Source organism: Oncorhynchus tshawytscha, linkage group LG28 (assembly GCF_018296145.1).
Source record: "Oncorhynchus tshawytscha isolate Ot180627B linkage group LG28, Otsh_v2.0, whole genome shotgun sequence".
Lineage (NCBI taxonomy): Eukaryota > Metazoa > Chordata > Actinopteri > Salmoniformes > Salmonidae > Oncorhynchus > Oncorhynchus tshawytscha.
The window spans coordinates 43,671,408-43,697,068 of record NC_056456.1 but is presented as its reverse complement, the minus strand read 5'-3'; the positions used below and the strand labels follow the sequence as shown (position 1 = coordinate 43,697,068).

The following is a 25,661-nucleotide window of genomic DNA, read 5'->3' as shown; positions in this document are numbered from 1 at the left end:
GCTCTGCTCTACTCTACTATACTGCTCTACTCTACCCTACTATACTGCTCTACTCTACTCTACTATACTGCTCTACTCTACTCTACTATACTGCTCTACTCTACCCTACTATACTGCTCTACTCTACCCTACTATACTGCTCTACTCTACCCTACTATACTGCTCTATTCTACTATACTGCTCTACTCTACCCTACTATACTGCTCTATTCTACTATACTGCTCTACTCTACCCTACTATACTGCTCTACTCTACCCTACTATACTGCTCTACTCTACCCTACTATACTGCTCTATTCTACTATACTGCTCTACTCTACTTCTCTACCCTACTATATTGCTCTACTGCTCTACTACACTGCTCTACCCTCTATTGCTCTACCCTACTATACTGCTCTACTCTACCCTACTATACTGCTCTACCCTACTATACTGCTCTACTCTACCCTACTATACTGCTCTATTCTACTATACTGCTCTACTCTACCCTACTATACTGCTCTATTCTACTATACTGCTCTACTCTACCCTACTATACTGCTCTACCCTACTATACTGCTCTACTCTACTGATCTACTATACTGCTCTACCCTACTCTACTGCTCTACCCTACTATACTGCTCTATTCTACTGATCTACTATACTGCTCTACTCTACTGCTCTACCCTACTATACTGCTCTACCCTACTATACTGCTCTACTCTACTGCTCTACTGCTCTACTCTACTGCTCTACTCTACTATACTGCTCTACTCTGCTCTACTATACTGCTCTACTCTGCTCTACTCTACTATACTGCTCTACTCTACACTAATCTACACTACTATACTGCTCTACTCTACTATACTGCTCTATACTGCTCTACTATACTGCTCTACTCTGCTCTACTCTACTATACTGCTCTACTCTACACTAATCTACACTACTATACTGCTCTACTCTGCTCTACTCTACTGCTCTACTCTACACTACTATACTGCTCTACTCTACTCTACTATACTGCTCTACTCTGCTCTACTCTACTCTACACTAATCTACACTACTATACTGCTCTACTCTACACTAATCTACACTACTATACTGCTCTACTCTGCTCTACTCTACTATATACTGCTCTGCTCTACTCTACTCTATACTGCTCTGCTCTACTCTACTCTATACTGCTCCGTTGGACAGACCAAGCTACAGTGATGGGGAACTGTTCTTACCGTTGGATAGACCAAGCTACAGTGATGGGGAACTGCTCCTTGGAGCTGAGCATCTCCATGATGTTAGTTCTACTGGGAGGACTGATTGTCCACAGACTGTTAGAGCTTCCCTCCAACTCAGCTATGGTCAGATCCTCTGGCATGTAATACTCCAACCACCTCATCGCTTCCTGTTGGGGGAGGACAGGAGGGATGAGAATATTGTCCCTCGGTTACTATGGAGATTTGTCCCATGTTCGGCCTACCAACCCAGTGAGACAACACACATAGTAGTCGCATAAAATACTTGTAACCGTGTACTTACAGGATAGGACTGGTATGAGCTCATGAAGGTGCCATGGATGTCATGTTTGGAGACTTCTCTGAGCTGGTTCTGCTGAGCACTCATAGTGAAGATCGGCTGGAAAACATAACATAGAGATGTAATCTACAGAACAAAAAAACTGTCTGACTGACTGATACCGATCAACTGATGGACCTATCAGTAGTAGAGCCTAGGTTCTGAGCTGCTACAGCACCTGGAACCCGGCCAGGGTGATGGAGAAGGAGACATCCAGTGGTCTGTTGACCACCCCCACCACAGACTTGATCAGAGACATGAAGAGTAGAGGGAACCAGATGATACAGATCAGAAGCATGACGATCATCCCTCCCATCCCATACTTCACCACCGGCTTCTTCGCCTGGCCCCGCGGCTGGGGGTATCTCTGGAGGGGGAGGGGGAGAGCAGGACTATAGTTATGGACGGAGGATACCACTGGAGAGGAGAGGACTATAAGTGTGGACTGAGGATACCACTGGAGAGGAGAGGACTATAAGTGTGGACTGAGGATACCACTGGAGAGAAGAGGACTATAAGTGTGGACTGAGGATACCACTGGAGTGGAGGACTGTAGTTATGGACTGAGGATACAATTGGGGGGGAGAGGACTATAAGTGTGGACTGAGGATACCACTGGAGTGGAGGACTGTAGTTATGGACTGAGGATACAACTGGAGGGGAGAGGACTATAAGTGTGGACTGAGGATACAACTGGAGGGGAGAGAAGGACTATAAGTGTGGACTGAGGATACCACTGGAGGGGAGAGGAGGACTATAAGTGTGGACTGAGGATACCACTGGAGAGGAGAGGACTATAAGTGTGGACTGAGGATACAACTGGAGGAGACATGAGAGGAGGACTATAGGTGTGGACTGAGGATACCACTGGATGGAGGACTGTAGTTATGGACTGAGGATACAACTGGAGGGGAGAGGAGGACTATAGGTGTGGACTGAGGATACCACTGGAGTGGAGGACTGTAGTTATGGACTGAGGATACAACTGGAGGGGAGAGGAGGACTATAGGTGTGGACTGAGGATACCACTGGAGTGGAGAGGAGGACTATAAGTGTGGACTGAGGATACCACTGGAGTGGAGGACTGTAGTTATGGACTGAGGATACAACTGGAGAGGAGAGGACTATATGTGTGGACTGAGGATACCACTGGAGTGGAGGACTGTAGTTATGGACTGAGGATACAACTGGAGTGGAGGACTGTAGTTATGGACTGAGGATACCACTGGAGAGGAGAGGACTATAAGTGTGGACTGAGGATACCACTGGAGTGGAGGACTGTAGTTATGGACTGAGGATACCACTGGAGAGGAGAGGACTGTAGTTATGGACTGAGGATACAACTGGAGGGGAGAGGAGGACTATAGGTGTGGACTGAGGATACCACTGGAGTGGAGGACTGTAGTTATGGACTGAGGATACCACTGGAGAGGAGGACTATAGTTATGGACTGAGGATACCACTGGAGAGGAGAGGACTATAAGTGTGGGACTGAGGATACCACTGGAGAGGAGGACTGTAGTTATGGACTGAGGATACCACTGGAGAGGAGGACTATAGTTATGGACTGAGGATACCACTGGAGAGGAGAGGACTGTAGTTATGGACTGAGGATACAACTGGAGTGGAGAGGAGGACTGTAGTTATGGACTGAGGATACAACTGGAGGGGAGAGGAGGACTATAGTTATGGACTGAGGATACAACTGGAGTGGAGAGGAGGACTATAGGTGTGGACTGAGGATACAACTGGAGGGGAGAGGAGGACTGTAGTTATGGACTGAGGATACAACTGGAGGGGAGAGGAGGACTATAGGTGTGGACTGAGGATACAACTGGAGTGGAGAGGAGGACTATAGGTGTGGACTGAGGATACAACTGGAGTGGAGAGGAGGACTATAGGTGTGGACTGAGGGTACCTCCTGAAGTTATTTAGGCTTGCCATAACAAAGGGGTTGAATACTTATTAACCCAAGACATTTCAGCTTTTCATTTTTAATTCATTAGTAAAAATGTCTATAAACATAATTTCACTTTGACATTATGGGGTATTGTGTGTAGGCAAGTGACAAAAAAAATAATCCCAATTTAATTCATCTGAATTTCCATCTGTAACACAACAAAATGTGGAAAAAGTAAAGAGGTGTGAAGCTTTCGGTGGAGGATACACAACATACCCTCTCTGACTCCCTCCAGCACTTGAGGACGAAGATGTGAGCGTAGATATCTTCCACACAGATCCAAGAGGATAAAGACAGAGAGGTGTCGGTCCAGACCCAGTCCATCACCGCACGCAACTCAGACAGGAACGGGATCATACGGAACCTGGAAGGGGAACACTGGGGTTAGGACACTCAATTCACAGCCTATTTCTCATATGTAGCATGTTGAATTATGGGAGAGAGAATTTATGACTACTGGTCGAGTCTGAGTCAAGTTACGAGTCCGGGACTTGAGTACTACAACCCTGGTGCACAATTTGAGACTTGCACATTGTGCAACAGTGGTATTCAGTACATTCTACAAGTATTCAGAACCCTTGACCCCTTTTTCCACATTTTGTTAAGTTACAGTCTTATTCTAAAATGGATTAAATAGTTTTTTCCCCCTTATCAATCAACACACATTAACCCATAATGACAAAGCAAAAACAGGTTTGTAGAAAATTTAGCTTTAATCAGTACTTTGTTGAAGCACCTTTGGCAGCGATTACAGCCTTGAGTCTTCTTTGGTATGACGTTTGGCACACCTGTATTTGTGGAATTTCTCCCATTCTTCTCCACAGATCCTCTCACGCTCTGTCAGGTTGGATGGGGAGTGTCGCAGCACAGCTGTTTGTGATGTTAGATCAGGTTCAAGTCCAGGCTCTGGCTGGGCCACTCAAGGACATTCAGAGACTTGCCCCAAAGCCACTCCTGCCTTGTCTTACCTGTGTGCTTAGGGTCGTTGTCCTGTTGGAAGGTGAACCTTCGCCCCAGTCTGAGGTCCTGAGCGCTCTGGAGCAGGTTTCCCAATGGTGGAATCCAGAGAAGTTGCAGAAAAATCTCAAGGATGATCAATGTAAACAGGATGCACTTGAGCTCAATTTCGAGTCTCATAGCAAAGGGTCTGAATACTGATGTAAATAAGGTATTTCTGTTTTAAATGTTTTCATAAATTTGCAATAAAAACATTTAATTTTCGATTTGTCATTATGGGGTATTGTGTGTAGGTTTTAGCTGTAACGTAACAAAAAGGAGTCTGAATATTTTCCCAAGTCACTGTATGTTGAATGTGACTTGAATATATGAGTTGAATGTCTTACTACATCCTACCGTGTCCATACTCACCCTTGAAACATGAAGAGGTTGGTGTAGTTGTAGCTCTTGGTGAGGCAGTTACCCAGGACCCTGGTGGGGTAGCCACAGCGGATCTGATAGGCTGACAGCCCAAAGTAGATACACTTGATAAAGTACCACAGCTTGGCTACTGTGTTCTCATTGAAACGCCTGCAAAGTGGACAGAGGTACAATCCCTGATAAACACGGTTACTAATGCTGAACACGGTTACTAATGATAAACACAGTTACTAATGCTGAACACGGTTACTAATGCTGAACACGGTTACTAATGCTGAACACGGTTACTAATGATAAACACGGTTACTAATGATAAACACGGTTACTAATGATAAACACGGTTACTAATGATAAACACTGTTACTAATGATAAACACGGCTACTAATGATAAACACGGTTACTAATGATAAACACAGCTACTAATGATAAACATGGTTACTAATGATAAACACAGCTACTAATGATAAACACAGTCACTAAAGCTAAACACGGTTACTAATGATACATCCTTAATCGATCACAAGCCCCTACCCCATAGGGACTCATGCAGATCTGAAAAAAATTGATATGTTTACAAATTAACTAATTCAATCAATCAAATGAATTTATATCAGATGAATTAGCTAATTAACACAGAAAGGAGGGAAGTCTATTTCTCAGTGACTCCAGGCAGGATGAAGAACATCCAGAAATAAATGATGACCTTTAGCATATAAAGCATTATACATGTGATTATAGTGCATTATGAAGAGGGTATTTATAGGAAGTGTTTGGAATGGTTGTTACCTCGGAGTCTGGGCAAGATGAAGAACATACAGATATGGATCCCGTAACTAATTAACCAATTAACAAATGAACATCACAAGGTGAGTATTTACCTATCAGAGAGTCCGGGGAGGATGAAGAACATCCAGAAGTGGATCCCGAACACCAGGATCACCTGGAAGATGACCTTCCCCAGCACTGTCTTCTTGAGGTACAGGGCCCGATCCACCACCATGGTCCCAAACTGGATCAGAATCATCACCAGGAAGGCTCCGGGAACCTGGTCCTCCGACAGAGACGACGTGAAGTCGGCTCCCGCTGAGTGTTTCTGAGGAGAAGAAGAAGTAATTAATGTCACATTTTTAATATGTGATCAGAGCGGGAATTGAACCCATGAGGCACCGACTGAGGCACACAGGACCCTGTTGACTGTTTCCAACGGGATGATAAGATCATGTCAAATGTAAAGAGACTAGCTACACGTACGTACCCCAAAAGCAGAAAAACCGAAGACGATGATGATGAAGTCGACGGTGTCGGCCAGGAACATGAGGACATAGACATCTGTCAAAGCACTGTACTCTGGATGGACCAGGTTGTAGAAGAACTGACGGATGGGCAGGTACACCTTCATGGTCCTGGAGAGAATACAAAACAAATGTACAAGAATATTATGCTAGGTTAATTTTATGACAAAGAGCCATTTAATAAATCAATTAATCAATCAATCAAACCCACCTCTTGATAGTGAAGGTCTTGGCTTTGATCATCTGTTCTTTGAGTTTCTCCATGATCAGCTGTTTCTTGGTCTTCTGCTGCACTGACACCTCACTCCAATCTCTACGGCTACTGTTCCTGGAGTTGGTGCTGCCTGGGGAAACGATGGCAACGCATGTCAACAAGCTAAAGGCTAGATTTAATGAGCTTACATCTCTAAATGTATTGAGCAAGGCCCCATCCCTATTGTAAAGTAAAGTGGCTAATTAGCTAAGTAAAATAAGTTGGTAAGTTAAGTGAGTAGGCAAGTAAGGTACAGTAAGTAGTCAAGTAAAGTAAGGTACATTAAGTAGTCAAGTAAAGTACAGTAAGTAGTCAAGTAAAGTACAGTAAGTAGTCATGTAAAGTAAGGTACAGTAAGTAGTCAAGTAAAGTAAGGTACAGTAAGTAGTCAAGTCAAATAAAGTACAGTAAGTAGTCAAGTAAAGTAATCTACAGTAAGTAGTCAAGTAAAGTAAGGTACAGTAAGTAGTCAAGTAAAGTAAGGTACAGTAAGTAGTCAAGTAAATTACAGTAAGTAGCGACGTAAAGTAAGGTACAGTAAGTAGTCAAGTAAAGTAAGGTACAGTAAGTAGTCAAGTAAAGTACATTAAGTAGTCAAGTAAAGTACAGTAAGTAGTAAAGTAAAGTAAGTAGTCAAGTAAAGTAAAGTAAGTAGCCAAGTAAAGTACAGTAAGTAGTCAAGTAAAGTACAGTAAGTAAGTAGCCAAGTAAAGTAAGGTACAGTAAGTAGTCAAGTAAAGTAAGGTACAGTAAGAAGTCAAGTAAGGTACAGTAAGTAGTCAAGTAAAGTAAAGTACAGTAAGTAGTCAAGTAAGGTAAGTTACAGTAAGTAGTCAAGTAAAGTACAGTAAGTAGCCACTTAAAGTAATGTACAGTAAGTAGCCAAGTTAAGTACAGTAAGTAGTCAAGTAAAGTACAGTAAGTAGTCAAGTCAAGTAAAGTACAGTAAGTAGCCAAGTAAAGTACAGTAAGTAGCCACGTAAAGTAAGGTACAGTAAGTAGTCAAGTCAAGTAAGGTACAGTAAGTAGTCAAGTAAAGTAAGGTACCGTAAGTAGCCAAGTAAAGTAAGGTACAATAAGTAGTCAAGTAAAGTACAGTAAGTAGTCAAGTAAAGTAAGGTACAGTAAATAGCCAAGTAAAGTAAGGTACAGTAAGTAGTCAAGTAAGGTACAGTAAGTACTCAAGTAAAGTAAGGTACAGTAAGTAGTCAATTCAAGTAAAGTACAGTAAGTAGCCAAGTAAAGTACAGTAAGTAGCCACGTAAAGTAAGGTACAGTAAGTAGTCAAGTAATGTAAAGTACAGTAAGTAGTCAAGTAAAGTAAGGTACAGTAAGTAGTCAAGTCAAGTAAGGTACAGTAAGTAGTCAAGTAAAGTAATGTACAGTAAGTAGTCAAGTAAAGTACAGTAAGTAGCCAAGTAAAGTAAGTTACAGTAAGTAGTCAAGTCAAGTACTGTAAGTAGCCAAGTAAAGTACAGTAAGTAGTCAAGTAAAGTAAGGTACAGTAAGTAGTCAAGTCAAGTAAGGTACAGTAAGTAGTCAAGTCAAGTAAGGTACAGTAAGTAGTCAAGTCAAGTAAGGTACAGTAAGTAGTCAAGTAAAGTACAGTAAGTAGTCAAGTAAAGTACAGTAAGTAGCCACATTACATACAGTAAGTAGCCAAGGAAAGTAGAGTATAGAGTGCATGGCACTTGCAATGCCAGGGTTGTGGGTTCGAATCCCATGGGGGACAAGCACGAAGAAATATGAAAATGGAAGACACTCACTAAGTCGCTCTGGATAAGAGCGTCTGCTAAATGACTAACATGTGGAATGTAAATGTAAAGTTGCCAAGTAAAGTATGTCCCTGACCTCTCTTGGAGCGTACAGAGTGGACTGACTGGTGGGAGATATGAGACCCTCCACTGGAGCTCTTTCTTCTCTGGTAGGTCTGCTGCTGTTGCTGGAGGTAGTGCATGGAGTCCACGGAGGTGCCCACGCCCAGATTTATAGACCTGAGGGTCTGTGTCGACCCCTTCCTCTCGCGGGAGTAGAACGGCACGGGAGTGGCGTCCCTCTCCTTCTTGTCTTCCTTCGACTCAGTGTCCTGGCGAAGGATCTCCTTCTTGGTGTCCTTAAGGTCGTCTTCGTCCCAGAGACCATGACACTACGACGGGAGAGTGTAGAGGAAAGGTAGGGTACCAATAGAGTACGAAACAAAACAATCACATTGTATTACGATCTGAGACCAAGAGATGTAAGTAATACCTATTTGATAATAACAAAGACCTGAAAGACCTGATCCTAGATCAGACGTACCTTCAGGATGGACCTGTGGAAGAAGAGCGCCAGAAGCTGTATGAGGTCATAGACGACGTATCCATCTTTCTTCTCCACTCCGATGATGTTTGGAGGGTGGTAGGGTTTATTCCCGTTCACCTTCGGGTTCTGGTTGAAGGGAAAGAAGCCAAACTGGCAGAAGTACTTGATGACGATGGCGACCTAGAAGAGAAGACATGCAAATAAAACCCGACAATAGTATAGATGCAGTAAAGAGATCCCATCGCATTTCGCTGAAACAATGGAAATGCCATGGCAACGCCACTCAATTTCCTGATTGGCCCCCAGAAAAATTTGCCTACTGTTTCTATGTGTCTTTCACACCATGTTGAGGTAAAAAAAAATCTGAGTATAATGGTATGGAGGTCAACCCCAATACATGTTGATGTCATCATCAACTGCATTGCACTTATAAAAAGTACCATCGGCGGTTTGTATATAACTAGCTATGCTACCAGCTTACACGAACGGGAGTTAGCATTCTGCACTCATTTTTTCGAACCCCGAAACTGAATATTTTTAAATATTATATATATTATATATTATAATATTGAAAATGGCTGACTAGCAATGATCAACAACCAACTTGACAGAGCTTGAAGATTTAGAAAAACAATATACGTGCAAATATTGTACAATCCAGGTGTGCAAAGCTCTTAGGGGAGACCAGATAGACTCATAGCTGAAATCGCTGCCAAAGGTGATTCTAACATGTATTGACTCAGAGGTGTGAATAAATTAGATACACTACATGACCAAAAGTATGTGGACATCTGCTTGTGGAACATCTTGGTGTGTTTAAACATTCTGCGGCATATCTAAAATGTCCTAATTAGTGGTAATGACCTCCATCTCATCTGATCCATACTGCAAATCATCTATTTTCTGTGACAAATGTTTTACTTTTTTTTATAGATTAAAGTGTTTATTTGAATTATTGTCATAGTTCCTTACTCATAAGGATTCATTTCCCCTTTAAGAGCGTCCCACAAATCTGCACCAAAAAAAATACACAACATGGCCAAAAGTATACACCTGTTTGTCAAACATCTCATTCCAAAATCATGGGCATTAATATGGAGTTGGTCCCCCCCTTTGCTGCTATACTGGCTTTCACTCTTCGGGGAAGGCTTTCCAGTAGATGTTGGAACATCTACTGGGGACTTGCATCCATTCAGCCACAAGAGCATTAGTGAGGTCGGGCACTGATGTTGGGCAATTAGGCTTGGCTCGCAGCCGGCGTTCCAATTCACCCCAAACGTGTTTGATGGGGTTTAGGTCCAGGCTCTGTGCAGGCCAGTCAAGTTCTTCCACACCGATCTCGATAAACCATTTCTGCATGGACCTCGCTTTGTGCACGGGGGCATTGTCATGCTGAAACAGCAAAAAGCCTTTCCCAAACTGTTGCCACAAAGTTGGAGGCACAGAATCGTCTAGAATGTCATTGTCTGCTGTAGCGTTAAGGTTTTCCTTCACTGGTACGAAGTGACCTCGTCTGAACCATGACAAAAAGCCCCAGACCATTATTCCTCCTCCCCCAAACTTTACAGATTGTGCTATGCATTCGGGCAAGTAACGTTCTCCTTGCATCCGCCAAACCCAGATTCGTCCGTCGGACTGCCTGATGGTGAAGCGTTATTCATCACTCCAGAGAACACTTTTCCACTGCGTTGCGCATGGTGATCTTAGGCTTGTGTGCGGCTGCTCAACCATGGAAACCCATTTCATGAAGCTCCCAACGAACAGATCTTGTGCTGACGTTGCTTCCAGAGGCAGTTTGGAACTCGGTCATGAGTGTTGCAACCAACGACAGACCATTTTTACGCGCTCTGTGAGCTTGTTTGGTCTACCACTTCGCGGCTGAGCAGTTGTTGCTCCTAGACGTTTCCACATGCTGCTACCATGTTGTGCTGCTACCATGTTGCTGTCATGTTGTGTGGCTACCATGCTGAGCTGTCATGTGTTTCTACCATGCTGTGTTGTTGTCTTAGGTCTCTCTTCATGTAATGTTGTGGTATCTCTCTTCTTGTGATGTGTGTTTTGTCCTACATTTTTATGTTTAATACCAGCCACCCGTCCCTGCAGGAGGCCTTTTGCCTCCTGGTATTGTAAAAAAGGATTTGTTCTTAATTGACTTGTTAAATAACGGTAAAAATAAATTTAAAAAAGCTTCAGATGAATGAACTGACTGTTCTTCAGATTAATGACTTCAGATTAATGAACTGACTGTTCTTCAGATTAATGACTTCAGATTAATGAACTGACTGTTCTTCAGATTAATGACTTCAGATTAATGAACTGACTGTTCTTCAGATTAATGAACTGACTGTTCTTCAGATTAATGACTTCAGATTAATGAACTGACTGTTCTTCAGATTAATGAACTGACTGTTCTTCAGATTAATGAACTGACTGTTCTTCAGATGAATGAACTGACTGTTCTTCAGATTAATGACTGACTGTTCTTCAGATTAATGAACTGACTGTTCTTCAGATTAATGAACTGACTGTTCTTCAGATTAATGAACTGACTGTTCTTCAGATTAATGAACTGACTGTTCTTCAGATTAATGAACTGACTGTTCTTCAGATTAATGAACTGACTGTTCTTCAGATTAATGAACTGACTGTTCTTCAGATTCATGACTTCGGATTAATGAACTGACTGTTCTTCAGATTAACTGACTGTTCTTCAGATTAATGAACTAACTGACTGTTCTTCTTCAGATTAATGAACTGACTGACTGTTCTTCAGATGAATGAACTGACTGTTCTTCAGATGAATGAACTGACTGTTCTTCAGATGAATGAACTGACTGTTCTTCAGATTAATGACTGTTCTTCAGATGAACTGACTGTTCTTCAGATTAATGACTTCAGATGAATGAACTGACTGTTCTTCAGATGAATGAACTGACTGTTCTTCAGATGAATGAACTGACTGTTCTTCAGATGAATGAACTGACTGTTCTTCAGATGAATGAACTGACTGTTCTTCAGATTAATGACTTCAGATGAATGAACTGACTGTTCTTCAGATTAATGAACTGACTGTTCTTCAGATTAATGACTGTTCTTCAGATAAATTAACTGACTGTAAGTCACTCTGAATATGAACGTCTGCTGAATGACTAAAATGTCAAATGTAAATAGTCTGGGATTATATCTGGGATTATATCATCACAAAGATTGTATTTTTCTTCAGGGGCTTCCTTAGAGATAAGTATCATGATATTTGTGTTCATTTAGAGACACTCATTGTGTAGGGTCATAGACTATACATATTAATCTAAAGGATTGTAAAGGATTGTAATAACTGTAAAACTATCATAGAAAGTACATGTGTAATATATTAAATTCATACTTCTATATAGCATAGCATAGCATCCCATAGCATAGCATCCCATAGCATCCCATCGCATAGCATCCCATAGCATCCCATAGCATCCCATAGCATAGCATCCCATTGCATCCCATAGCATCCCATAGCATAGCATCCCATTGCATCCCATAGCATCCCATAGTCTGTCATAGACTATAGCAGTGTCTATGTCTGTCATAGACTATAGCAGTGTCTATGTCTGTCATAGACTATAGCAGTGTCAATGTCTGTCATAGACTATAGCAGTGTCTATGTCTGTCATAGACTATAGCAGTGTCAATGTCTGTCATAGACTATAGCAGTGTCTATGTCTGTCATAGACTATAGCAGTGTCAATGTCTGTCATAGACTATAGCAGTGTCTATGTCTGTCATAGACTATAGCAGTGTCAATGTCTGTCATAGACTATAGCAGTGTCAATGTCTGTCATAGACTATAGCAGTGTCTATGTCTGTCATAGACTACAGCAGTGTCAATGTCTGTCATAGACTATAGCAGTGTCTATGTCTGTCATAGACTATAGCAGTGTCAATGTCTGTCATAGACTATAGCAGTGTCAATGTCTGTCATAGACTATAGCAGTGTCAATGTCTGTCATAGACTATAGCAGTGTCAATGTCTGTCATAGACTATAGCAGTGTCTATGTCTGTCATAGACTACAGCAGTGTCAATGTCTGTCATAGACTATAGCAGTGTCTATGTCTGTCATAGACTATAGCAGTGTCTATGTCTGTCATAGACTATAGCAGCATAGCAGTGTCAATGTCTGTCATAGACTACAGCAGTGTCTATGTCTGTCATAGACTATAGCAGTGTCAATGTCTGTCATAGACTACAGCAGTGTCAATGTCTGTCATAGACTATAGCAGTGAAGCAGTGTCAATGTCTGTCATAGACTATAGCAGTATAGCAGTGTCTACATCTGTCATAGACTATAGCAGTGTAGCAGTGTCAATGTCTGTCATAGACTATAGCAGTGTCAATGTCTGTCATAGACTATAGCAGTGTCAATGTCTGTCATAGACTATAGCAGTGTCAATGTCTGTCATAGACTATAGCAGTGTCAATGTCTGTCATAGACTATAGCAGTGTCTATGTCTGTCATAGACTATAGCAGTGTCAATGTCTGTCATAGACTATAGCAGTGTAGCAGTGTCAATGTCTGTCATGGACTATAGCAGTGTCAATGTCTGTCATAGACTATAGCAGTGTCAATGTCTGTCATAGACTATAGCAGTGTCAATGTCTGTCATAGACTATAGCAGTGTCTACGTCTGTCATAGACTATAGCAGTGTCTACGTCTGTCATAGACTATAGCAGTGTCTACGTCTGTCATAGACTATAGCAGTGTAGCAGTGTCAATGTCTGTCATAGACTATAGCAGTGTCAATGTCTGTCATAGACTACAGCAGTGTCTATGTCTGTCATAGACTATAGCAGTGTCAATGTCTGTCATAGACTATAGCAGTGTCAGTGTCAATGTCATCAGACTATAGCAGTGTCTATGTCTGTCATAGACTATAGCAGTGTCAATGTCTGTCATAGACTACAGCAGTGTCTATGTCTGTCATAGACTATAGCAGTGTCAATGTCTGTCATAGACTACAGCAGTGTCTATGTCTGTCATAGACTATAGCAGTGTAGCAGTGTCAATGTCTGTCATAGACTATAGCAGTGTAGCAGTGTCAATGTCTGTCATAGACTATAGCAGTGTCAATGTCTGTCATAGACTACAGCAGTGTCAATGTCTGTCATAGACTATAGCAGTGTCTATGTCTGTCATAGACTATAGCAGTGTCTATGTCTGTCATAGACTATAGCAGTGTCTATGTCTGTCATAGACTATAGCAGTGTAGCAGTGTCAATGTCTGTCATAGACTATAGCAGTGTAGCAGTGTCAATGTCTGTCATAGACTATAGCAGTGTCTATGTCTGTCATAGACTATAGCAGTGTCAATGTCTGTCATAGACTATAGCAGTGTCTATGTCTGTCATAGACTATAGCAGTATAGCAGTGTCAATGTCTGTCATAGACTATAGCAGTGTCTATGTCTGTCATAGACTATAGCAGTGTCAATGTCTGTCATAGACTATAGCAGTGTCTATGTCTGTCATAGACTATAGCAGTGTCTATGTCTGTCATAGACTATAGCAGTGTCTATGTCTGTCATAGACTATAGCAGTATAGCAGTGTCAATGTCTGTCATAGACTATAGCAGTGTAGCAGTGTCAATGTCTGTCATAGACTATAGCAGTATAGCAGTGTCAATGTCTGTCATAGACTATAGCAGTGTAGCAGTGTCAATGTCTGTCATAGACTATAGCAGTGTCAATGTCTGTCATAGACTATAGCAGTGTCTATGTCTGTCATAGACTATAGCAGTGTCTATGTCTGTCATAGACTATAGCAGTATAGCAGTGTCAATGTCTGTCATAGACTATAGCAGTGTAGCAGTGTCTATGTCTGTCATAGACTATAGCAGTATAGCAGTGTCAATGTCTGTCATAGACTATAGCAGTGTAGCAGTGTCAATGTCTGTCATAGACTATAGCAGTGTCAATGCAGTGTCTATGTCTGTCATAGACTATAGCAGTGTCAGTCAGTGTCAATGTCTGTCATAGACTATAGCAGTGTCAATGTCTGTCATAGACTATAGCAGTGTCAATGTCTGTCATAGACTATAGCAGTGTCTATGTCTGTCATAGACTATAGCAGTGTCTATGTCTGTCATAGACTATAGCAGTGTCTACGTCTGTCATAGACTCTAGTAGTGTAATGTGATTAACGTGCAGTAGTTCTATGTAGCATATTGCAGTATACATTATTTTCTCGGTCCCAAATTGGACCCCTGGCTAAAAGTAGTGTACTAAATAGGGAATAGGGTACTGGTTGGGATGTAGGGCTACATTACCTCGGTATAAACGATGGCGGTCATCCAGAACCTCTTACTGGGTCTAGGTACCGACAGCATGGCCCAGAGGAAGATGAGGATGGGGAGGACCAGGGTGACGCAGGAGGCTGACAGCATGTTGTTGAGGATGATGACTAGGTAACACACCATCTCAGAGTGGGCCACCAGCATGTTATACAGGGCATAGACCAACTGGAGCACCAGGGGCTGGCCCACATAGAACCGCTCTGACTGCTCTAGCTCCTCATCATGGAACATCCTGATGGAGAGGGAGGGGGAGAGAGGGAGGGAGGGGGAGAGAGGGAGGGGGAGAGAGGGGGAGGGAGGGAGGGGGAGAGAGGGAGGGGGAGGGAGGGAGGGAGGGGGAGAGAGAGGGGGGGGAGAGAGGGAGGGGGAGAGAGGGGAGAGGAGAGAGGGGGGGGGAGAGGAGAGAGGGAGGGGGGGGAGAGGGAGGGGGAGGGAGGGAGGGGGAGGGGGGGAGGGAGGGGGGGGAGAGAGGGAGGGGGGGAGACAGGGAGGGGGGGGGGAGAGAGGGAGGGGGAGAGAGGGGGGAGGGGGAGAGAGGGGGAGAGGGGGGGGGAGGGAGGGAGAGGGGGAGAGAGGGGGGGGGAGAGAGGGAGGGGGAGAGAGGGTGGGGGAGAGAGGGAGGGGGGATAGAGAGGGAGGGGGAGAGAGGGAGGGGGAGAGAGGGAGGGGGGGTGGGTGAGAGAGGGAGGGGATAGAGAGAGGGAGGGAATAGAGAGGGGGAGGGGGAGAGAGGGCGAGGAGAGAGGGCGGGGGGAGAGAGGGAGGGGATAGAGAGGGGGAGAGGGGGGGGGGAGGGAGGGGAGAGAGGGAGGGGGAGAGGGGAGAGGGGGGGGAGAGAGGGCGGGGGGAGAGAGGGAGGGGGGAGAGGGGGCGTGCGGGCGGGGCGGGGGGGGGAGGAGATATTAGCTAAAGTGCAAAAAAAATATCTGGCAACCAAGCTAGGATGGAGGTGTGAATGTTTCCTATTAGAATCAAGGTTTGCGATTAAAGGTGTTGAATGATGTTCAGAGTGAAAAATGTATTTGATAACCGATAATAATTCCAGGTAGTCCCAGTAGTCATGTTGAGATGTGGTGTGTTCCACCATACTCTATAGCAAACGGGTTATAAAAGCACGATGTCTTAGCTGAACCATCTGGTACTGTATGTCTCTGGTCTTTGCTGAACCATCTGGTACTGTATGTCTCTGGTCTTAGCTGAACCATCTGGTACTGTATGTCTCTGGTCTTAGCTGAACCATCTGGTACTGTATGTCTCTGGTCTTAGCTGGACCATCTGGTACTGTATGTCTCTGGTCTTAGCTGAACCATCTGGTACTGCATGTCTCTGGTCTTAGCTGAACCATCTGGTACTGTATGTCTCTGGTCTTAGCTGAACCATCTGGTACTGTATGTCTGGTACTGGTCTTAGCTGAACCATCTGGTTCTGTATGCCTCTGGTCTTAGCTGGACCACAGCCTCTGGTACTGTATGTCTCTGGTCTTAGCTGAACCATCTGGTACTGTATGTCTCTGGTCTTAGCTGAACCATCTGGTACTGTATGTCTCTGGTCTTAGCTGAACCATCTGGTACTGTCTGTCTCTGGTCTTAGCTGAACCATCTGGTACTGTATGTCTCTGGTCTTAGCTGGGCCATCTGGTTATGTATGTCTCTGGTCTTAGCTGGACCACAGCCTCTGGTACTGTATGTCTCTGGTCTTAGTTGAACCATCTGGTACTGTATGTCTCTGGTCTTAGCTGAACCATCTGGTACTGTATGTCTCTGGTCTTAGCTGAACCATCTGGTACTGTATGTCTCTGGCTTAGCTGGACCATCTGGTACTGTATATCTCTGGTCTTAGCTGGGCCATCTGGTACTGTATATCTCTGGTATTAGCTGGACCATCTGGTACTGTATGTCTATGGTCTTAGCTGAACCATCTGGTACTGCATGTCTCTGGTCTTAGCTGAACCATCTGGTTCTGTATGCCTCTGGTCTTAGCTGGACCATCTGGTACTGTATGTCTCTGGTCTTAGCTGAACCATCTGGTACTGTATGTCTCTGGTCTTAGCTGAACCATCTGGTACTGTATGTCTCTGGTCTTAGCTGATCCATCTGGTACTGTCTGTCTCTGGTCTTAGCTGAACCATCTGGTACTGTATGTCTCTGGTCTTAGCTGGGCCATCTGGTTCTGTATGTCTCTGGTCTTAGCTGGACCACAGCCTCTGGTACTGTATGTCTCTGGTCTTAGCCCGAACCATCTGGTACTGTATGTCTCTGGTCTTAGCTGAACCATCTGGTACTGTATGTCTCTGGCTTAGCTGGACCATCTGGTACTGTATATCTCTGGTCTTAGCTGGGCCATCTGGTACTGTATATCTCTGGTATTAGCTGGACCATCTGGTACTGTATGTCTCTGGTCTTAGCTGAACCATCTGGTACTGCATGTCTCTGGTCTTAGCTGAACCATCTGGTACTGTATGTCTCTGGTCTTAGCTGGACCATCTGGTACTGTATATCTCTGGTCTTAGCTGGACCATCTAGTACTGTACGTCTCTGGTCTTAGCTGAACCATCTGGCACTGCATGTCTCTGGTCTTAGCTGAACCATCTGGTTCTGTATATCTCTGGTCTTAGCTGAACCATCTGGTACTGCATGTCTCTGGTCTTAGCTGGACCACAGCTTCTAGTTCTGTATGTCTCTGGTCTTAGCTGGACCATCTGGTACTGCATGTCTCTGGTCTTAGCTGGACCACAGCTTCTAGTTCTGTATGTCTCTGGTCTTAGCTGAACCATCTGGTACTGTATGTCTCTGTTCTTAGCTGGACCACAGCCTCTGGTACTGTATGTCTCTGGTCTTAGCTGAACCATCTGGTACTGTTTGTCTCTGGTCTTAGCTGAACCATCTGGTTCTGTATGTCTCTGGTCTTAGCTGGACCACAGCCTCTAGTACTGTATGTCTCTGGTCTTAGCTGAACCATCTGGTACTGTATGTCTCTGGTCTTAGCTGGACCATCTGGTACTGTATGTCTCTGGTCTTAGCTGGACCACAGCCTCTGGTACTGTATGTCACAAACTCACTGAACAGGACCGCAGAGTACTGAAGTGGTAGGCCACACAAACTCACAGAACAGGACCGCAGAGTACTGAAGTGGTAGGCCACGCAAACTCACAGAACGGGACTGCAGAGTACTGAAGTGCGTAAAGCATAAGAATCATCTGTCCTCGGTTGCAACACTCACTACCGAGTACCAATCTGCCTCTGGAAGCAACGTCAGCACAATAACTGTTCGACTGGAGCTTCATGAAATGGGTTTCCATTGCCGAGCAGCCGCACACAAGCTAACACAATATCAGATATAAGATAAGCTAAGATCACCATGTATAATGCCAAGCGTCGGCTGGAGTGTAAAGCTCACTGCCATTGGACTCAGGAACCGTTGAAACGTGTTCTCTGGAGTGATGAATCACGCTTCACCATCTGGCAGTTCGACGGACGAATCTGGGTTTGCGGATGCTAGGAGAACGGTATCTGCCCGAATGTATAGTGCCAACTACTGTATAAAGTTTGGTGGATGAGGAATAATGGCTTGGGGCAGTTTTTTTTTGGTTTGGGCTGGGCACCTTAGTTCTAGTGAAGGGAAATCTTAATGCTACAGCATAAAATGACATTCTAGACTATTCTGTGCTTCTAACTTTGTGGCAACAGTTTGGGGAAGGCCCTTTCCTGTTTCAGCATGACGATGCCCCCGTGCACAAAGTGCATACAGATATGGTTTGTTGAATTCGGTGTGGAAGAACTTGACTGGCCTGCGCAGAGCTCTGACCGCAACCCCATTGAACACCTTTGGGATGAATTGAAATGCAGACTGTGAGCCAGGCTTAATCGCTCAACATCAGTGCCCGACCTCACTAATGCTCTTATGGCTAAATGGAAGCAAGTCCCCGCAGCAATGTTCCAACATCTAGTGGAAAGCCTTCCTAGAAGAGTGGAGGCTGTTATAGCAGCAATGTTCCAACATCTAGTGGAAAGCCTTCCTAGAAGAGTGGAGGCTGTTATAGCAGCAATGTTCCAACATCTAGTGGAAAGCCTTCCCAGAAGAGTGGAGGCTGTTATAGCAGCAAAGGGAGGGACCAACTCAATATTAATGCCCACAATTTAGGAATGAGATGTTTGACGAGTAGGTGTCCACATACTTTTGGCCATGTAGTGCTTTTTTTTTTGGTGCAGATTTGTGGGACGCTCTTAAAGGGAAATGAATCGTTATGAGTAAGGAACTATGACAATAATTCAAATAAACACTTTAATCTATAAAAAAAAACGTTTGTCACAGAAAATAGATGATTTGCAGTATGGATCAGATGAGATGGAGGTCATTACCACTAATAAGGACATTTTAGATTTTTTTTACATTTTGCCGCAGAATGTTTAAACACACCAAGATGTTCCACAGTTCAACAAAACGGTTTTGGGAAGTACTGTTCTATTGTAATTCCACTCTATAGATTAGATCTACAGTTGAAGTCGGAAGTTTACATACACCTCAGCCAAATACATTTAAACTCAGTTTTTCACAATTCCTGACATTTAATCCTAGTAAAAAATTCCCTATCTTAGGTCAGTTAGGATCACCACTTTATTTTAAGAATGTGAAATGTCAGAATAATAGAACAGAGAATGATTTATTTCAGCTTTTGTTTCTTTCATCATATTCCCAGTGGGTCAGAAGTTTACATACACCCAATTAGTATTTGGTAGTATTGCCTTTAAATTGTTTAACTTGGGTCAAATGTTTTGGGTAGCCTTCCACAAGCTTCACGCAATAAGTTGGATTAATTTTGGCCCATTCCTCCTGACAGAGCTGGTGTAACTGAGTCAGGTTTGTAGGACTCATTGCTCACACATGCTTTTTCAGTTCTGACCACAAATGTTCTATAGGTTTGAGGTCAGGGCTTGGTGATGGACACTCCAATACCTTGACTTTGTTGTCCTAAAGCCATTTTGCCACAACTTTGGAAGTATGCTTGGGGTCATTGTCCATTTGGAAGACCCATTTGCGACCAAGTTTTAACTTCCTGACTGATGTCTTGAGGTGTTGCTTATATATTTCCACATAATTGTCCTGCCTCATGATATCATCTATTTTGTGATGTGCACCAGTCCCTCCTGCAGCAAAGCACCCTCACAACATGATGCTGCCACCCCCGTGCTTCATGGTTGGGATGGTGTTCTTCGGCTTGCAAGTCTCCCCCTTTTTCCTCCAAACATAACGATGGTCATTATGGCCAAACAGTTCATCAGACCAGAGGACATTTCTCCAAAAAATACGATCTTTGTTCCCATGTGCAGTTGCAAACCGTAGTCTGGCTTTTTTATGGTGGTTTTGGAGCAGTGACTTCTTCCTTGCTGAGTGGCCTTTCATTTAATGTCGATATAGGACTTGTTTTACTGTGGATATAGATACTTTTGTACTTGTTTCCACCAACATCTTCACAAGGTCCTTTGCTGTTGTTCTGGGATTGATTTGCACTTTTCACACCAAAGTACGTTCATCTCTAGGAGACAGAACGCGTCTCTGTCTTGAGCGGTGTGATGGCTGCGCGGTCCCATGGAGTTTATACTTGCGTACAATTGTTTGTACAGATAAACGTGGTACCTTCAGGCATTTGGAAATTGCTCCCAAGGATGAACCAGACTTGTGGAAGTCTACCATTTTTCTTCTGAGGTCTTGGCTGATTTATTTTGATTTTCCCATGATGTCAAGCAAAGAGGCACTGAGTTTGAAGGTAGGCCTTGAAATACATCCACAGGTACACTTCCAATTGACTTAAATGATGTCAATTAGCCTATCAGAAGCTTCTAAAGCCATGACATCATTTTCTGGAATTTTCCAAGCTGTTTAAAGGCAAAGGCAAAGTCAACTTAGTGTATGTAAACTTCTGACTCACTGGAATTGTGATACAGTGAATTATTAGTGATATAATCTGTCTGTAAACAATAGTTGGAAAAATGACTTGTGTCAAGCACAAAGTAGATGTCTTAACTGACTTGACAAAACTATAGTTTGTTAACAAGAAATGTGTGGAGTGGTTGAAAAACTAGTTTTAATGACTCCAACCTAAGTGAATGTAAACTTCTGACTTCAACTGTATATATATTACACTCCGTACATAACTAGAGACATTATTAACATTAGTGTGTCTCATCCACTTACTTGTTGAGCAGCAGTTCGCTGGCGGTCAGCTCAGTGGTCAGAGAGGGCAGCAGGGGATCGTCCAGATAGTCTGACCGGCTGGTGTCTGGGGTCATCGCCATCATCCTCTTATCGTCCCTGTCGCTCTCATCCTCACTCACCTCCAGTCGGTCAAAGCTCACCGCCTCCATGACAAAAATAATAACAATTCATTTAGTTTACCCTTTTCATTATACAACAATTACCAAGGGCTACCGTGTGAGCAATCAAATTATCAATCAATCAATCAATCAAATGTATTTTATAAAACCGTTTTAACATGAGCAGTTGTCACAAAGTGTTTTACAGTAAACCGGCCCGACCCCAAAAAGCAAGCAAAGCAGAAGTGAAAAACTCTCTAGAACGGAACCAACTCAGAGTGACAAAGGACATAGAGAACCAACCTTGTTGTAACTGGAAGGCACGTCAGTGTCCGAGGTGTTTGGAGCATCCGAGGTGTCCAGCTGACCCGCCCGGTCCCGCTCCTCTGTGTTCCGGTACTCTTGCCGGAGACCTCCATCGTCACTGTCAGTGGTACAGTCCTGGGACCCTGATCGAAGGGCCAGGAAGGTCGAAGTTGGACCATCTACCCTGAAGGAGGGGACCTCCACTGGGCCTGGAGTCTCCCATGGATCCCACTGTCCCTGGTCCCTCTCCTCCTCCTCAGTGGTCACTCCACCACCACCACTCCACCAGGGGCTTCCCTCAGCCTCCTCTGTCTCCGGATGTGAGGGTCCCAAGGGTTCGTTCTGCCTGTCCTCCCCCTGGTCCTGTTCGTCATCCACCTCCTCGATGGTGTCATTGGTGCCTTGCCGTGAATAGAGAGTGATGCACTGAGTCGCCTCGCTGTGGGGGACAGACAGACAGACAGACAGACAGACAGACAGACAGACAGACAGACAGACAGACAGACAGACAGACAGACAGACAGACAGACAGACAGACAGACAGACAGACAGAGGAAGTTACTGGTTACTGTCACTCCTCAGTACTGTATTCACACAGTTGAGAGTATTTGGGTGACACTCACTCAACAGGCCAATGTATCGTTGTGTAGTTTCAAACGTTGGTTGAGAGAACAGAAAGCTTGACTGACAAAGTGACATCGTATTCAACGTGAAGGGAATAATCCTATTCATCTAAAATAATCATATTGACAGTAGTTTGTGAAGTTTGAGGAACAGAAACAAACCACATATAATGATGAGAATAATCAGCAACCCATAAACAGAACATGTGTGTGTGAGGGGAGGAAGAGGAGGAGGAATAAGAGGAAGAGGTTTTTGGCTTGGACCAGGCACCTGGACACTTGGCTACTGCTGCTGTCAGTCGACTTGGAAGCGTCCAGGCCGTAAATCTTACAGAGTTTGGGCCGGACACGCTCGCTGGTTTTGGGAATAGGAATGTCTGGCGGCATTCCGTCCAGCTCGTCCAGCGTGTCTTGGCGGGAGAACAGCATGGTGGCCTCAGTGTAGGCACTGACGGAGAGATGAGAAATAAAGGAGTGGAATGACACAATGGTTACAACATGGCTTTCACATGACACGGCTAACGATGTGGGAGTTTCCAAATGGTAAAGTTGGTGGGGAGGTTATGGCCGAATGCACTGTAGAATGTAATTCCTCACCTCTCAGCCTGTATCCTGAAGATACTGATCAAGCCATAGAATGACATATAGAATACAATGACAGGATATCTCAATAACAGGATATCTCAATAACAGGATATCTCAATGACAGGATATCTCAATAACAGGATATCTCAATAACAGGATATCTCAATAACAGGATATCTCAATAACAGGATATCTCAATAACAGGATATCTCAATAACAGGATATCTCAATGACAGGATATCTCAATGACAGGATATCTCAATAACAGGATATCTCAATAACAGGATATCTCAAGCACTCTACTCAGTCTCTCGAAGATACAGTGCCGTGAAAAAGCATTTCCCCTCTTTCTAATTATCTCTATTTTTGCATATTTTTAATACTGAATGTTATCAGATCTTCAACCAAAACCTAATTCATTTGAATTTGTATTGAACATTTATTTAACTCGGCAAGTCAACTATTAGATAAAGGGAACCTGAGTGAACAAATAACACAACGATTACATACCTGTATATATTATTTCATAAATAAAGTTATGCAAAATCCCTGTGTGAATAAGTAATTACACTCATTAACTGGTTGTGCCAACTTTAGCTGCAACGACTCCAACCAAACACTTCCTGTAGTTGGTGATCAGTCTCTCACGTCGCTGTGGAGGAATTTTGGCCCAATCTTCCATGCAGAACTACTTTAACTCAGCGACATTTGTGGGTTTTCAAGCATGAACTGCTAGTTTCAAGTCCTGCCACAGCATCTCAATTGGGGTTAGGTCTTGACATTGACTAGGCCGTTCCAAAACTTAGTGTTCTTGGGCACAGGGACTATGGTGGTCTGCTTGAAACATGTTGGTATTACAGACTCAGTCAGGGACAGATTGAAAATGTCAGTGAAGACACTTGCCACGTGCCAGTTGGTCAGCGCATGCTCGGAGTACACGTCCTGGTATTCCGTCTGGCCCCGCAGCCTTGTGAATGTTGACCTGTTTAAAGGTCTTACTCACTTCGGCTACGGAGAGCGTGATCACACATTCATCCGGAACAGCTGATGCTCTCATGCATGCCTCAGTGTTGTTTGCCTCAAAGCAAGCATAGAAGTCATTTAGCTCGTCTGGTAGGCTCGTGTCACTGGGCAGCTCGCGGCTGTGCTTCCCTTTGTAGTCTGTAATAGTTTGCAGGCCCTGCCACATCCGACGAGCATCGGAGCTGGTGTAGTACGATTCGATCTTTGTCCTGTATTGGCGCTTTGCCTGTTTGATGGTTCATCAGGAGGGCATAGCAGGATTTCTTATAAGTTTCCGGGTTAGAGTCTCGCACCTTGAAAGTGGCAGCTCTACCATTTAGATCAGTGTGAATGTTGCATGTAATCCATGGCTTCTGGTTGGGGTATGTGCGTACAGTCACTGTGGGTACGACGTTCTCGATGCACTTATTGACAAGCCAGTGACTGATGTGGTGCACTCCTCAATGCCATCGGAAGAATCCCACAACATATTCCAGTCTGACCTAGCAAAGCAGTCCTGTCACCATAGCATCTCCCACCTGTAGCACACGCTCCAGCAGGTATATCTCTCTAGTCACCCCCAAAACCAATTCTTTCTTTGGCCGCCTCTGCTTCCAGTTCTCTGCTGCCAATGACTGGAACAAACTACAAAAATCTCTGAAACTGGAAACACTTACCTCCCTCACTAGCTTTAAGCACCAACTGTCAGAGCAGCTCACAGATTACTGCACCTGTACATAGCCCACCTATAATTTAGCCCAAACAACTACCTCTTTCCCTACTGTATTTAATTAATTTATTTATTTTGCTCCTTTGCACCCCATTATTTTTATTTCTACTTTGCACATTCTTCCATTGCAAATCTACCATTCCAGTGTTTTACTTGCTATATTGTATTTACTTTGCCACCATGGCCTTTTTTTTGCCTTTACCCTCCCTTCTCACCTCATTTGCTCACATCGTATATAGACTTGTTTATACTGTATTATTGACTGTATGTTTGTTTTACTCCATGTGTAACTCTGTGTCGTTGTATGTGTCGAACTGCTTTGCTTTATCTTGGCCAGGTCACAATTGTAAATGAGAACTTGTTCACCTGGTTAAATAAAGGTGAAATAAAAAAAAATTAAAATCTGCTTCATCTGAGCACTTTTTTACAGACCGAGTCACAGGTGCTTCCTGCTTTAATTTTTGCTTGTAAGCAGGAATCAGGAGGATAGAGTTGTGGTCGGATTTACCAAATGGAGGGCGAGGGAGAACTTTGTACGTGTTCCTGTGTGTGGAGTACAGGTGATCTAGAATTGTTTTCCCTCTGGTTGCACATTTGGACTTCAGGAAACAGCAGAGGGAACACCCCCCTATCCACATCGATGGAACAGTAGTGGAGAGGGTAGCAAGTTTTAAGTTCCTCGGCATACACATCACAGACAAACTGAATTGGTCCACTCACACAGACAGCATCGTGAAGAAGGAGCAGCAGCGCCTCTTCAACCTCAGGAGGCTGAAGAAATTCGGCTTGTCACCAAAAGCACTCACAAACTTCTACAGATGCACAATCGAGAGCATCCTGGCGGGCTGTATCACCGCCTGGTACGGCAACTGCTCCGCCCTCAACCGTAAGGCTCTCCAGAGGGTAGTGAGGTCTGCACAACGCATCACCGGGGCAAACTACCTGCCCTCCAGGACACCTACACCACCCGATGTTACAGGAAGGCCATAAAGATCATCAAGGACAGCAACCACCCGAGCCACTGCCTGTTCA

General features: G+C 43.9%; 1 protein-coding gene across 1 annotated transcript in view; it reads right to left on the bottom strand.

Moving 5' to 3' along the window:
* Positions 1-25,661, bottom strand: part of LOC112226418 (piezo-type mechanosensitive ion channel component 2-like) — a 116,098-nt gene that overhangs the window by 14,468 nt on the left and 75,969 nt on the right. Inside the window, exons 28-42 of the mRNA XM_042307884.1 lie at positions 22,584-22,760; positions 21,976-22,128; positions 21,687-21,873; positions 21,265-21,428; positions 15,046-15,304; positions 8,729-8,911; positions 8,282-8,576; positions 6,389-6,521; positions 6,141-6,288; positions 5,764-5,978; positions 4,876-5,034; positions 3,724-3,871; positions 1,726-1,914; positions 1,512-1,607; positions 1,208-1,377 (exon numbers count right to left, since the gene is read on the bottom strand). Coding sequence (XP_042163818.1) covers positions 1,208-1,377; positions 1,512-1,607; positions 1,726-1,914; positions 3,724-3,871; positions 4,876-5,034; positions 5,764-5,978; positions 6,141-6,288; positions 6,389-6,521; positions 8,282-8,576; positions 8,729-8,911; positions 15,046-15,304; positions 21,265-21,428; positions 21,687-21,873; positions 21,976-22,128; positions 22,584-22,760 — 2,676 coding nt within the window. The remainder of the gene's footprint in view (positions 1-1,207; positions 1,378-1,511; positions 1,608-1,725; positions 1,915-3,723; positions 3,872-4,875; positions 5,035-5,763; positions 5,979-6,140; positions 6,289-6,388; positions 6,522-8,281; positions 8,577-8,728; positions 8,912-15,045; positions 15,305-21,264; positions 21,429-21,686; positions 21,874-21,975; positions 22,129-22,583; positions 22,761-25,661) is intronic.